Source organism: Lithobates pipiens, unplaced genomic scaffold (assembly GCF_037356315.1).
Source record: "Lithobates pipiens isolate NorthernLeopardFrog02 unplaced genomic scaffold, aLitPip1_a1.2 Scaffold_1, whole genome shotgun sequence".
NCBI classification, from domain to species: Eukaryota; Metazoa; Chordata; class Amphibia; order Anura; family Ranidae; genus Lithobates; species Lithobates pipiens.
This window is the reverse complement of record NW_027507685.1, coordinates 23,650,004-23,665,139: the sequence shown is the minus strand read 5'-3', so window position 1 is coordinate 23,665,139 and position 15,136 is coordinate 23,650,004. Positions and strand designations below refer to the sequence as shown.

Sequence of the window (15,136 nt, the reverse complement as noted above, 5' to 3'; positions counted from 1 at the left end):
GCAAGGGGTCGATCCCGACCCCTTATCACGTGATCAGCTGTCAGCCAATGACAGCTGATCATGTGATAGAACGGAGCCGGTAATCGGCTATTATTCCTCCTCGCGCTGACAGCGCGAGGAGAGAAAAAAAAAGCCGATCACTGATGTCCCGATCACGGCCAGCAATACAGCTGACCACCTGCCCCCTGCCAGTGCCCACCTGCCCACCGCAGTGCCATCCTGAATAAAAGTAAGTGCCCCCCATCAGTGCCCCCCAGCAGTGCCCATAGTGCCCACAGTGCCACCCACAGTGCCCACAATGTGCCTCAAAGGTGCTGCACCCCAGTGCCGCCCATCAGTGCCCAGCAGTGCCGCCCATCAGTGCCCATCAGTCCCATCCATCAGTGGTACCTATCAGTGCCCATCCGTGCCACCCATCCGTGCCACTTATTCGTGCCACCCATCCATGCCATCTTATCTGTGCCCATCTTTGCCCATCAGTGCCGCCTTATCTGTGCCCATCGGTGCCGCCTTAACTATGCCCATCGGTGCCGCCTTAACTATGCCTATCAGTGCCCACCAGTGCAGCCTATCAGTGCCCACCAATGCAGCCCATCAGTGCCCACCAATGCAGCCCATCAGTGCCCACCAATGCAGCCCATCAGTGCCCACCAATGCAGCCCATCAGTGCCCACCAATGCAGCCCATCAGTGCCCACCAATGCAGCCCATCAGTGCCCACCAATGCAGCCCATCAGTGCCCACCAATGCAGCCCATCAGTGCCCACCAATGCAGCCCATCAGTGCCCACCAATGCAGCCCATCAGTGCCCACCAATGCAGCCCATCAGTGCCCACCAATGCAGCCCATCAGTGCCCACCAATGCAGCCCATCAGTGCCCACCAATGCAGCCCATCAGTGCCCACCAATGCAGCCCATCAGTGCCCACCAATGCAGCCCATCAGTGCCCACCAATGCAGCCCATCAGTGCCTACCAATGCAGCCCATCAGTGCCCACCAATGCAGCCCATCAGTGCCCACCAATGCAGCCCATCAGTGCCCACCAATGCAGCCCATCAGTGCCCACCAATGCAGCCCATCAGTGCCCACCAATGCAGCCCATCAGTGCCCACCAATGCAGCCCATCAGTGCCCACCAATGCAGCCCATCAGTGCCCACCAATGCAGCCCATCAGTGCCCACCAATGCAGCCCATCAGTGCCCACCAATGCAGCCATCAGTGCCCACCAATGCAGCCATCAGTGCCCACCAATGCAGCCATCAGTGCCCACCAATGCAGCCATCAGTGCCCACCAATGCAGCCATCAGTGCCGCCTAATCAGCGCACTTCAATGAAGGAGAAAAATTACCCGTTTGCAAAATTTTATAACTATTAAAACATGATTTTTTTTTTGCATCTTTTTTTGTTTGTTTAGCAAAAAATAAAACTCCGAGCTGTAATTAAATACCACCAAAAGAAAGTTCTATTTGTGGGAAAAAAATGATAAAAATTTCATTTGGGTACAGTGTTGTATGACCGCGTAATTGTCATTCAAAGTGCATCAGCGCTGAAAGCTGAAAATTGGTCTGGGACTGAGGGGGGTTTAAGTGCCCAGTAAGCAAGTGGTTAAGGGAAAGGCAGAAGTAGAGCCAGGGAGAATAAAAGTCCTGTATGCACATGTTATGCATTACCAGTGGCCCGTCCAAGCACCGAAAAGGTATAATGGTAAGACTCCAAAAGAAACAGGACGGAAGATGGTGGCAGTGACAGACGGAGCTCACAGAGTTAGTGTCATAATGTGCAAGTATGCTGTGCAACTTCCTCCACACAACAAAATTAGGTTTGCTTTAAAACTACCTGATGCTACTTTGACACGGAAAACCAAAATACTGCAAAAATATACTGTCTGCTACTTAACATGTATGTTAAAAACTGTGGTGGCATGTTTAAAAAAAAAAACGAAGAACATTAACATTTTTTATTTAGTCACACTAGTGCAGCACTATCAGCGCAATCCTTGGCTTCCCTTTTTGGAAAGACTGTGTGGTGTCACCATTCCAGGATTTGTTAGAGGACTTCTGGCCAATGATGTGGCAGATACAGGGGTTGTGTCTAATGCGGTGACTGATGATGCGGGGCGAGTGGCCTGACACGTCATGTCGTTGAAAGTGAGGCCTGAACCACACACATCAGTTTCATCGTGGCGAAGTGAACGCTTCATATACAGTGCGCTTGACATGGATAATGGTCCTTTCCTCATACTGAGGCTTGGACCGCACGCGCCAGTACCATCTTGTCTGACAGGAAGTGAATGCAGTATCACACCCACACTGGGAATACATCACAGGTTTGCATATCGTTATTGGGGTCACATTATCTATTTAAATGCAGTGGCCACAGCAGGCTTTTACCCCAGATGACGTCTAGAGGAAACACATTGGGACGAGCCTTCTTGATGCCACTGCGTTATCTTCACAGTCACTACTACAAGAGATTTTTATCTACTCAAATGTGTGTGGTCCTAACTTTTAAATAAATACTTAGTCTATCAAATAGATTTACACTATGTGGAACTTTGTTTTATTCCTTGGTCACATCGTGTGAGTACATGGGGAAGATTTGAGCCACCCTGTTTTGAGATCACCCACCATATAGGGGTATTGTCATTTTGAACCATCTTAAGGACGGGGTATTGTTATTTTGAACCATTTGAAGGACAGTGTGATTATCTCTCATTCGGGCCAGACATTGCTGACATGGATGGCCCAATCCGTCTGTGTTTTTTTCACCATAAGCTTTGAAGACTCATTGGGCGTACGCTCTTTTCGAGGCCAATAATTACGGTAAGCTTCTCCTGGTTGGTGACGGCAGCTATCTCCCATACTCATTCTTCTCACCTATTTTTTCATTGAGGTCATAAGGATATTATTCATCTGCTTGGACTAATCAAATACTTAGCTTCCAATTGTGGACTCACTAAGTTCATCAATGTATTAATTTATTTACATTCTTACACAATATGTTATTCAATGTAATGTGTATATAACCTATTTATAACCAATACTTCTATACGGTCTCTGGTTGCACAGCGACCGTTCCTTTTAGCGCTGCACATTTATTCCGTTATTACTTAACCACTTGCCGTCCAGCGCACGACGGTGTACGTCGACAGAATGGCACGGGCAGGCAAATGGGCGTACATATACGTCCCTTTAAATTTGCCGCCCTGCCATCGGGAGCGCGCCGCCGCGCTCCCGCGCTGGTCGGGACCTCCGTGAGTCCGGTCGCGGGACCCGCGGACTCGATCGCCGCGAGCATACCCGCGATCGTCTCACGGAGCGGCCGAATGAAGAAATGCCGTTGTAAACAACATTTCTCCATTCTGCCTAGCAACTAGTGACGCTGATCTCTGCTCCATGTGATTGGAGCAGAGATCAGTGTTCACTAAATGAAAGCCCAACCCCCCCCCCCCCCCCACAGTTAGTAACACACCCCTAGGAACACTTAACCCCTACACTGCCACCCACTGGTTAACCCCTTCACTGCCAGTGTCATTTACACAGGAATCACTGCATTTATATAGCAGTGATTACTGTATAAATGACAATGGTCCCAAAAATGTGTCAAAAATGTCCGATGGGTCCCCCACAATGTCGCAGTCACAATAAAAATTGCTGATCGCCGCCATTACTAGTAAAAAAAAAAAAAAAAAAAAAAAAAAAAAATTATTAATAAAAATGCTATAAAACTATCCCTATTTTGTAAACGCTATAACTTTTGCGCAAACCAATCATTCGCTTATTGCGATTTTTTTTCACCAAAAATATGTAGAAGAATACGTATCGGCCTAAACTGAGGGAAAAAATGTTTTTTTATATATTTTTGGGGGATATTTATTATAACAAAAAGTAAAAAATAATGCGTTTTTTTCGAAATTGTCGCTCTATTTTTGTTTATAGGGCAAAAAATTAAAACCGCAGGGGTGATCAAATACCACCAAAAGAAAGCTCTATTTGTGGGAAAAAACGGACGTCAATTTTGTTTGGGAGCCACGTCGCACGACCGCGCAATTGTCAGTTAAAGCGACGCAGTGCCGAATTGCAAAAAGTGGTCTGGTCTTTGACCAGCAAAATGGTCCGGTCTGAAAGTGGTTAACGTGCATTGCATGAAGAAAGCTATAACACAGTTATGAGGCAATTAATGCCTTTAAACCACCGCAGTTAACTGCCTAAACACAGGTAGAACTATTCTACAATATAAAAATGTAACAATTGCATATCCATTATAAACGAATTGAAGATCCAATAAAAACTCAAAAAAACTTCACTCCTACTCACTATTCACAGTACTGGGGTGAGCAATAAAATGATCTACCGTATATACTCGAGTATAGGTCGATCCGAATATAAGCCGAGGCCCCTAATTTACCACAAAAAAAATAGGAAAACTTATGGACTCGTGTATAAGCCGAGGGTGAGACATGCCTGTCCATCCCTGTGTGTCCAGCCTACCTGTGTGTCCAGCCTACCTGTGTGTCCAGCCTACCTGTGTGTCCAGCCTACCTGTGTGTCCAGCCTACCTGTGTGTCCAGCCTACCTGTGTGTCCAGCCTACCTGTGTGTCCAGCCTACCTGTGTGTCCAGCCTACCTGTGTGTCCAGCCTACCTGTGTGTCCAGCCTACCTGTGTGTCCAGCCTACCTGTGTCCTTCTGCAGCGATCTGCATGTAAAAACATATGGCGGCCATGCCAGGATCGCCGCACCTCTTCTCCTCGTCTGTGACAGACGGCGGCCATTCCACTGTTCAAAAGCCGCGCCTCCGTCTGTGATAGGCGGAACACTCAATTTCCCAGCAGTCAGTGTTCCGCCTATCACGGACATCCTCTCATCCTCGTCCGTAGTATGAGGATGAGCGGATGTCCGTGATAGGCGGACCACTGACTGCTGGGAAATTGAGTGTTCCGCCTATCACAGACAGGGAGGCGCGGCTTTTGAATAGTGGAATGGCCGCCGTCTGTCTGCACGACACGCTGATCGGGTAGACAGACGGCGGTGACTCGAGTATAAGCTGAGGGGGGCACTTTCAGCCTAAAAAAAAGGGGCTGAAAATCTCGGCTTATACTCGATTATATACGGTAACTAAAATGATGAGAAATTACCTTCAGAAAACAAGGACTCCTGTATTCTGGTATCCACATCATGACTACTTTTTGATGCAATCACAGAGCTGAAAGAAGAATAAAAAAAAAATATAAAACATTTTTTTTCGTTTTTTGTTTTTATTATAAAGGATTTCTATACCAGAACACGATCATTTTTATGTACAATAAATGTATACTTTTTACACATATTAAACATGTTAAATATTTTTTTCATAGAGAAGCCAGAAATATGAACCAAGCACAGGCTGGTGTCAATTTAATATTAATATCAGCAATACTTTTTATCAATGCACACCAAATGTGCACCAGAGAACCAATCTCTTGATTACAACACCAACACAAATCAGAGGACTGTGGGAACAATTGTTTCAACTTATCAGGAGTTATATAGCAATGTGATAGAAGTTTATATAAAAGTTCCTGAAAAAGAGAGAATGGAGCATCTGTGTGCAAAGATACATGCATGCTGCCATTGCTCATCATGAAATGTGTTAAAGGGGATGTAAAGGTAAATGTTTTTTCACCTTAACGCATTCTATGCGTTAAGGTGAAAAAACATCTGACACTCCCTGCGCCCCCAGCCCCCTTGTTTTACTTACCTCACCCCTCGAAAATCCCGCGCTCGCCCTCGCCGTCCTTCAGCACTCAGCCTGGCCGCTGATTGGCTGGAGTAGAAGGATGGAAAGCAGCGCAGCCATTGGCTCGCGCTGCTGTCAATCACATCCACTGATGCGGAGCGCCGGGGGGCTGGGCCGTGTGATACAACGAGCGGCTATAGCCGCCGGCTGCATCACGGGAGCGCGTCCGCAGATGCTTCTCACCATGCGAGGGAGCTCACATGAATGTGAGAAGTACCTGCGGGAGGAAGCAGAGACAGCCGCCGAGGGACCCCAGAAGAGCAGGTTCAGGGCCACTCTGTGCAAAACGAGCTGCACAGTGGAGGTAAGTATAACATGTTTGTTATTTAAAAAAAAAAAAAAAAAAAAAATTACTTTACAATCCCTTTAAGAACTGATTCCCAGAGTGCTTTAAATCTGTTTGGGCTTGAAGTGTAAGAGGATTGTAGCTAGGCGTACACTAGTATTTCCTTGAAGGCAATCCGATTCAAAAGGTGTTAAAGGTCTTAACAAGGAATGTTTCCGTGTTGTAGTGATGTAATTGTGCATCTGACATTATATCCTTTTTGGTTTAACGTGATCTCCTAATTCTATTATCATAGTTGTACGTGATTTTATTTTTGAAGAGACAAGTCCTGGTTTCAAGCCTGGGTTAGATCCTAGTGGTGTTAAAGGACCTGGTGAAATGGATAAATCTGAGAATTGAATCACTTGGTGGAAAACTTTTAGGGTTGCACCAATTAGTTTATCTGTGTTACAATGCCAATTAATAATTCTCATGAAATGAGAATTTGTTTGGATGTGCAAGTATTTGAGATTAATACATGGTCTTTTATCCTCCCCCGGAAATTTATAAAGGTAACAACTGCAAAGAGTAAAAAAAAAAAAAAAAACCCAAACAGTGCGAAAGCGCAGGACTTCCGGGAAGGCATGCTGACCTGGAGCTCCGATCCAGCCTTCCGAAGTCCTCAACGGAAGCTTCTCTCAACGGGACCCCCGCCGAGACAGAAACACGAACCCCCAGACAGTGGAAAGCTCCGGGCACCGTTTTGTATGCAGGGGAATGCACAGAAGGAGGTAATCCGGCAACTCTACTTCGGCCTACCCTCCCCCACAGTTCCTAAGATGGCGGCCACGACCTCTCCATGAGGGGGCACAGGAGACCAGGAATCCATAGCGGACCATCCTACATCTATCCAGCATGCCAATCCTCTGCTAGCAACCCCTGTGAATAACCTGCCTCCACACACCGCTTCTCCTACCTCCACTGAAGCACTCCTCAGCAGGACAATGAGACTTGCTGCGCACCCCCATGCTGCAATCCCTCCTCAGCCATCCGGGCTCCCAGCAGGCATTCCATCTGCAATCAGCCCACCAGACTGACATGGCCCAATTGCTGAACTGCTTCTCAGACATGCTTGCAGCAGGCCTAGCTCAGAGTGCATCACAGATCCCCATATCTATCAAAGCAGACCTGCAGAGCCTTGGGGCCCGCATAGGTGTCATTGAGCAGGCCGTAGATCACACAGCCGCATGTACCAACCAAAACACAAATTGCATTCAGATGCAGCAAGACCAACTCTAAATTGCACTTGCCAAAATTGACAATTTAGAGAATAGAAGCAGGAGATACAACTTCCGCATCAGAGGTATCCCTGAATCAGTCACCAATATCCTGGACACGGTAAAACTTCATAAAAGGACGTCATCCCAGACATCCTCAGTCAAACTCGAGCTAGACAGGGCCCACAGAGCTCTTCACCCCCCCCCCCCCCATAAAGATGGGCTCCCGAGAGATGTAGTGGTCAAACCCCACTACTATGGAATTAAAGAGGAAATCATGAGAAGGTCCTGTAATCTTGACCTCACCATACAGGGAATATTTTTTTTCTTTGAGTGGGCTAACCACCAACACTTCACAATTGAGAATTCTTGATCAAACTTAATGTTTTCAGGTTACCCTACCCAATTGTCTCAGACTTGGTGCTACTCCTTACCTCATCCCCTCCACCCCACATAATCTAATGGCATCTCCTGAGAGAACTGTTCAATGTTCTAATTGTTTGTTTGAATGTTTATGTCAGTTATCCCCTTTTACCGCTTTTTTTTTTAGCTCCTTAGCTACCATGCCTCAAGGTCCCACACCAATTTCCTTTATTTTTGGGGACCCGATATGCCCATGCATGCCAGAGGGTTCTCCCCTCTGGTGACATCAGAACAGCAACCTTTCTAGAGGTTAATTTTCTTTTTTTTTTTGTGGGTCTTGGTCCAGGACTTGGCTTGCCAGTCCTGCCCTGCATTATCCTAGTCGATATTGCCTAGGACTTTTCACATTCCCCTCTCTTACTCTTTCCTTCCCTTTTTTCCCTATGTACCTTCCCCTTTTACTTTTTCTCCCCTTATACTCCCCCCCCCCCCGGAACCTGCACAGAAGGCTACCATCAACCAGAAACTCCAGATGAGGTACCTACTCGGACTTTCCAGACTCAATACCCGATCATCAAGGTTCCAGGTAAGCCAAATGACATGTACTCGCTTCCACCCTCTCGTATCCATGGCCGATTCCAGATGGCCCTTAATATAGCCTCACATAATGCCTAAGGTCTAAACTGCACCGCTAAGAGATGCAAAGCCTTCCAAAGATATAACTCTAGGGGCATAGATATAATCCTCCTCCAAGAAACTCACTTCCCTAACAGTTATACCCGCTCCTTCCTCCATAATTGGCATCCCACCTTTTTCCTAGCAAACACAGAAGACAAAAAAGGGGGGTTGCTATACTACTTTCTAAACAGACATCATTCGCACATTCTTTGACAATTAAAGATAAAGAAGGGAGATACATACTAGTCAAGGGTACTATGGCAGGCAACCTGTACACCATTGTATCTTATTATGCACCCAACCGGGGCCAAGCCAAATTCTTCTCCTCAATGCTCACATCCCTCTCCCCCCACTTCGAGGGCAGAGTGATCATAGGCGGCAAATCCAACATCACCTTTGATCAATTGCTGGACAGATAGGCCCACGAGATCCCCCACCTTCAACCTCCCAAGCAGAGCCTCCGCATTGCCAGACTCCTTCACTCACTAGGCATTATGGATACTTGGAGGGAACTAAACCCATCCGCAAAAGATTATATACATAACTCAGCCCCACATAAGACCTACACTAGAATTGATCACATTTTTCTACCCACCTCTGAAATACACACAGCCACCCAAGTCTCCATACAAGATGTTCCATGGTCTGATCACTCCTTAGTGACCCTGAAACTTACAGACTATGACGCGCTCAGTAACGCGCCACTGGCGCCTAAATAAAACAATCCTTTCCAATGCAGTGCATGGCATTATGTTGGAAAAGGATTTTTGGGAATACTTTTCAATAAATGACACTGGAGACATTTCCCCAAGCTCTCTTTGGAGTGCCCACAAAGCAGTAATAAGAGGGAAGATTATCCAACTTTCTTCCAGACTAAAACGTGGACAACAATCGGAAGTCTTAAAATTAGAAAAAGAATAACCGCTTAAGCCCCGGACCATTTTGCTGGCCAAAGACCAGAGAACTTTTTGCGATTCGACACTGCATCAATATAACGGACAATTGCACAGACGTGCGACGTGGCTCCCAAACAGAATTGATGTCCTTTTTTATCCCACAGATAGAGCTTTCTTTTGGTGATATTTGATCACCTCTACGGTCATATTTTTTGCGCTATAAAAAAAAAAAAGCATTATCTTTTACATTTTGCTATAATATCCCCCAAAGATGTATAAAAAAAACTGTCCCCTCAGTTTAGGCCGATGCGTATTCTACATATTTTTGGTAAACCACCCCCCCCCCCAAAAAAAAACAAAAAAAAACGCAATAAGCGTTTGATTGGTGTGCGCATAAGTTATAACGTTTACAAAAATAGGATTTTTGTACTCACTGTAAAATCATTTTCTCTGTAATTCCCCGACCGACACAGCTCCTCTCTGTAACTAAATGGGTTTGTTAGCCTGCCATTAGGAGAACTAGGCAAAAATTGTAACAATGCACAGAACTTTAGTCCCGCCCCAGGGGCGGACCCTGTGCCAACAACCCTCCCTGCTCCCAGGCAGAACTCAGTGCGTCAACAAGCAGTATAACGTAGAGAAAAGGAGGGGTGGGTGCTGTGTCGGTCGGTGAATTACAGAGAAAAGGATTTTACGATGAGTACAAAAATCCTATTTTCTCTTATATTCACCAACCGACACAGCACCTCTCTGTAACTAAATGGGACGTCCCCAAGCAGTGCCAAACAAGGGGTGAGAAAAAAAACAGCATTAAAACTTCATCCACCATGGCAAGTGGGAACTAGTGAAACTAAACCTACAAAAAAACAGCAGTGTACGAAAAAACACACTGCCATATAACCGGGCATTCTCAACAGGAGAGAGCCCCAACACCGCAACCTTTTTGCGGAAGTAATGCAACAGTGCATTAACAGTACTGCGTTTTTATCGAAAAAACAGGAAAAAAAATCTCAAGTGCAACTACACGGCCGCCTGCAAAACTTTGCGGCCAAAACAGGCATCAGCCGATGCACTGACGTCTACCTTGTAGAACTCTGTAAACGTATGGACAGACGACCAGGTCGCCGCCTTACACACCTGAGCGACAGACGCTTGGTGTTGGAAGAACCAAGACGTTCCGATTGCTCTTGTAGAGTGGGCTGTGACTGGAAAGGGGGGCACCTGCCCCTTCAAGGCGTAGGTACCCCCTGAACAAAAGTACTCACTAATGAGTGAGATGCCAGGGGTCTCTGAAAAAAAGACAGCCAGGGCTGAAATTTGCCCCTTAATGGTGCTCAACGCCAATTTCTGGTCTACTCCTTGCTGAAGAAACAGCAGGATCCTGGATATAGAAAAGGAGCGCGGATGCCACCCTTTCTTCTCACACATGGAGATGTAGGCCTTCCTGGTACGATGGTATATCTTCCGTGAAGAAGACTTCCGCACATTCAGCATAGTTGGAATCACAGAATCCGACAGACCCTGGTTCCTCAGCACCTGGCTCTCGATAGCCATGCCGTTAAAGCCAGCGATGGTAAAGCAGGGTGAAAGATTGGACCTTGAGATAGGAGGTCCTCTCACAGCGGCAGTCGCCAGGGAGCGTCTGCCACCAGACGCACTAGATCTGCGTACCAGGGCTGCTGAGGCCAATCTGGGGCAACCAGGGTTACTGGGATGCCCTCGGCTTCCACTCTGCGAAGCAGACGTGGCAACAGTTTCAGTGGAGGAAAGGTGTAGATCAGCTGGTATTGATCCCACGGAGCCACCAGCGCGTCTGACGCGTCTGCCCATGGATCTCTTGTCCTGGACACGAATCTCGGCACCTTCTGATTGAGATGGGAGGCCAATAGATCCACATCTGGTGTGCCCCATCTCAGGCACAGCAGCCTGAATATCTCAGATGCAACGCCCATTCTCCTGGGTCCAGCATCTGACGACTCATAGTCCGCCTGCCAATTTTCCACCCCCGGGATGTAAATGGCTGACAGGGCCGGAACGTGTCGCTCTGCCCACCGAAGTATGTGAGCGACCTCCTGAGCAGCGGCTGAGCTTCTTGTTCCCCCTTGGCGATTTATGTACGCCATAGCCGTGGCGTTGTCTGACTGTATCCTGGTCGGATGTCCTTGAAGACACGTCGACCACGTGTGGAGGCAAAGCCCGATTGCTCTCAATCCGAACAGATTGATTGGCAACCTGGATTCGTCCATCGACCAGAGGCCTTGAGCTGACTGAATCCCCATCACTCCACCCCAGCCTGAGAGACTGGCGTCTGTAGTGATCACCGTCCATTTTAGAGGAAGGAACGATTTTCCAGAATGAATCACCGGGGGCTTCTACCACCAGATCAGAGAGTCCCTGACTGGCTGGCTCACCTGGACCTGTCGATCCAGGGACAATGGAGATTTGTCCCATTTTGACAAAATCTCCTTCTGCAGGACTCTGGTGTGGAACTAGGCATAAGGTACTGCCTCGAAGGAGGCTACCATGAGCCCCAGTACTCGCATGCAAAAGCAGAGCGACATCCACTTGCGGTTCATCAGTAGTTTGACCGCAGATCTGAGAGTCTGCCATTTGTCTGAGGGGAGAAAGACCCTTGCTTCCCTGGAGTCCAATAGTAAACCCAGGTACTTCAGACGCTGGGTCGGCACAACCACCGGACTTCTTTAGGTTCAACAGCCACCCAAATTCTCGCAGAGTCTGCATGGTGATCGCCACATCCTTGAATGCAGGAGTCCCCTCTACCGTGGATTGTGGTTACTTTATTTAACCTGCATACTGGGGGGTCCACGACCGGAGGAGCCGACCATTTCTTGAGAAGGCTTACCTCAAAGGGTTAACGCACCGCCATGTTTTTGGGGATCGAAAAGGTCCTTTGCGGCCGACTCCATTCCCTGTAGATGAACTTGTCAAAATAAGTTAAATACGGGAACACCTTAAGTGAACGTGCTGGCTTGCGGGACCCAAAAGGGACCGATACATCAGCAGAGGGATCAGCTGGCTCCTGTATCTTCAAGGTATCACGCACAGCTATGATAAGTGCTCCAACAAGCGCTTTGTCGCGCCTGGACTCAGATGGGAAATCATCCTCACTGTCCGAATGGTCCTGGTCAGCCTCGTCTGATAGGTCAGAGCAGGGGTCACCAGCCGCAGCAAGGCCAGAGTCTGCATCAGAGCTCTCCCCAGAGGACGGGGGGGCTAGGGGCCTTTTACGCGCAAATTTCCTTCCACGCACCGCCTCTATTTTAGCAACAAGAGAGTTAAGGACCGCTGTCAGAGTGTCCATGGGCACAGCGCTATCCGCAGGTGACCCGGTTGCAATAGCCTGGATTTCGGGGGAAGAATAACCAGCTTCTGAAGCCATGCTGACCCTACCCCATCTTCAACCTGCAAGGGGACTGCTGCTGCTGCCGCTTTGGGGGGAGAAGGGTGCCTAGCGCCAGACTCACCACCCTGGGGCGTTCTGTGAATGTTACTAGCCATGCCTGTAGTCCCTAGGAGGTTACCCAGATGCAGAGTGAAGAAACTGTCGGCAGCAGCTGTATAGAATATCGGTGAAACGATCTGCAGAGCTTTGCACCAGCGTTCAGGGAAGAGCCATCCAGAGTCCTGTATAAACAGTGGACACAGGAAACAGCATGTGAGAGCACATGTAAAGCTGTAACAAGAGAACTGCGGTGAAAAGAGCGCTCGGGCTTCAAAAAAATGTCCGCCAATGCAATAGGAAAAACCTATAGAAAATGGCTACTGAGGCTCACAAGGGGAACCTGCTTCGCCCACAGCCAAAATGGCCGCCAGACAGCGCCATGAGGTGACAGAAAAATAAAATAAAATAAAATATCACAGAACAGTGCTGCCTGCATTCAGCAAGAACACCTCCACAGACTCCTTTTGGGACCCCCCAGACCGGGACCAGGACCAACGCTAGCCACACAGAGTCCCCTACAGGTGAGAGACCCAGCGAACCCCACACACACACCGCCCGCAGCACATGCAGCCCCCCCTGGAGGGGGGAAGGAGGGGACATAAGGACGTGGGAGAGAAGAGAAGAGGAGGAGGTGAAGTGGCCCCCAAATCGACCTCCCAGGGAATGCCCAGCTGCTCACCTCACCAAAGCAAGGAGAGCCGTACTTACCAGTTCTGGAGAGCTGGGAGACATTCCATCACAGACCTACTCCTGCGCAGTTACAGGGTAGCTGCTGGCCCAGTATACTGTGATCCAGACATCAGTAGCCCAGTCATATGTATAACCCGGAGCATTGAAGCTCACCGACCACCTCTGGAGCTGAGGTATGTCGTGGCCTGCCGAGCCTTAGCTGCGGCCTGCACACGCTCGATGGCCGGACTGGGGAGACTACACGGATAACTTAACCAGCCTGCCACCCAGCCGGCAGTTGATAGAAGATCCCAGGATCTTCTATCTTGTGCAAAAAACATCAAACCTGCATCAAACAAATGGACCAAAGGGCCCGCAGGGTTCTGCCTGGGAGCAGGAAGGGTTGTTAGCAAAGGGTCCATCCCCCGGGGCAAGTTTCTGTGTATTGCGTTACAATTTTTGCCTAGTTCTTCTAATGGCAGGCTAACAAACCCATTTAGTTACAGAGAGGAGCTGTGTCGGTCGGTGAATATAAGAGAAAATGTGCCTTTAAGAGCTATGGGAGGAAGTGACCTTTTGGCATCGCTTCTGCCCTACTATGGTATGGTATGGAGACGGGTAGGGCCCATCTTAACCTCACTTGTCTCCATACCAAGGACCCGATCGAGAAAGGACCGCTACCGGCGGTGGAGGGAGCAGGAGAGCGGCGGGAGGGGATACCACCATTATCGGATACCACCATTATGGGAAGGAGGAATGGTTCCTGAAAAGATGGATCTCTCGGTTGGTTGTGGCAGCAGCTGCTGCCGTTACCAAGATATCCATCTTCAAACTGCCGACGTATATGTACAGCAGCCGGTCAGCAAGTGGTTAACCGACTCCGTTAAGGGTAGCTTAAACATTGAGCGGACCATTTCAGTAAGAGAATGCACCAGCAGCTTCTCAGCACGTAAGGCTGAAGAAGGTCCTTCCCCACTTGGAAGAGGAATCCTCAGCCTGTCCATGGTCCCCTGAGGGGGATACATCTTCCCCCTCCCACAGTTCCTCCATTTGAGACGCCTGGGTGGTAGAAGGGGACCTAATGAGTTTTCTTCCACTCTGAAGATGCGATCAAAGCCGCTAATCTTTCCTCTAAACCACTCATAGCTGAGGAGAAAACCTGCTCAGTTATATAGACAGGTGTTGAAGTGTTGTAAGCAATTGCAGCACTTGATGACCCTGATGGCTCCCTCTGACCAGCCTCCTTAGACCTGGATGGTGTTGCAGAGGGAGGGTCCTTAGGACCTGAGGGCGACCCCTTCGTGTCCTTAGTCTTTGTGGCATTTGAACCACCTCCTCTGGACCTAGTGCTGAGCACAAACGCAGAGGTATCACCAAAAAGATGCACCCACTGCTGAGCAATAGTCCAGCAACTGCTGCTGCTATTAAGCTCGGCCTGATGCTTTAAGTAAATGTGCCTGGGAATGCCTGTGCCACCCACTCACATGCCACCCATCCGTTCTGTGTCCCACCTAGCTGTATGCACCTGACAAAGGCATTATATAGCCATACAGCTCGCGTTGTCAATGCTGAAGCGTTGCTCCGCTAAGCACAGACCTCTTCCTCCGACCACCCACCATGCCCCTCCCTTGTCTAATTTTAACATTTTCCTCCGCGAGCGGGCTCTGATCCTGGCCACATGGAGGTGGACTGGAGGAGGAGGAAAGCCGCTGAAGGGAACCGTCGTAATGGCGGCGGGAGCAGTGCGGC

The 15,136-nt window shown here is 48.5% G+C and overlaps 1 protein-coding gene across 4 annotated transcripts in view; it reads right to left on the bottom strand.

Annotated features, from left to right (window-relative positions):
- RADX (RPA1 related single stranded DNA binding protein, X-linked) overlaps window positions 1–15,136 on the bottom strand; it is a 122,808-nt gene that overhangs the window by 15,779 nt on the left and 91,893 nt on the right. For all 4 annotated transcript variants that reach the window (XM_077484856.1, XM_077484933.1, XM_077484784.1 and 1 more), the window contains one exon: window positions 5,136–5,203. In XM_077484856.1, the coding sequence (XP_077340982.1) occupies window positions 5,136–5,203 (68 nt within the window). The remainder of the gene's footprint in view (window positions 1–5,135; window positions 5,204–15,136) is intronic.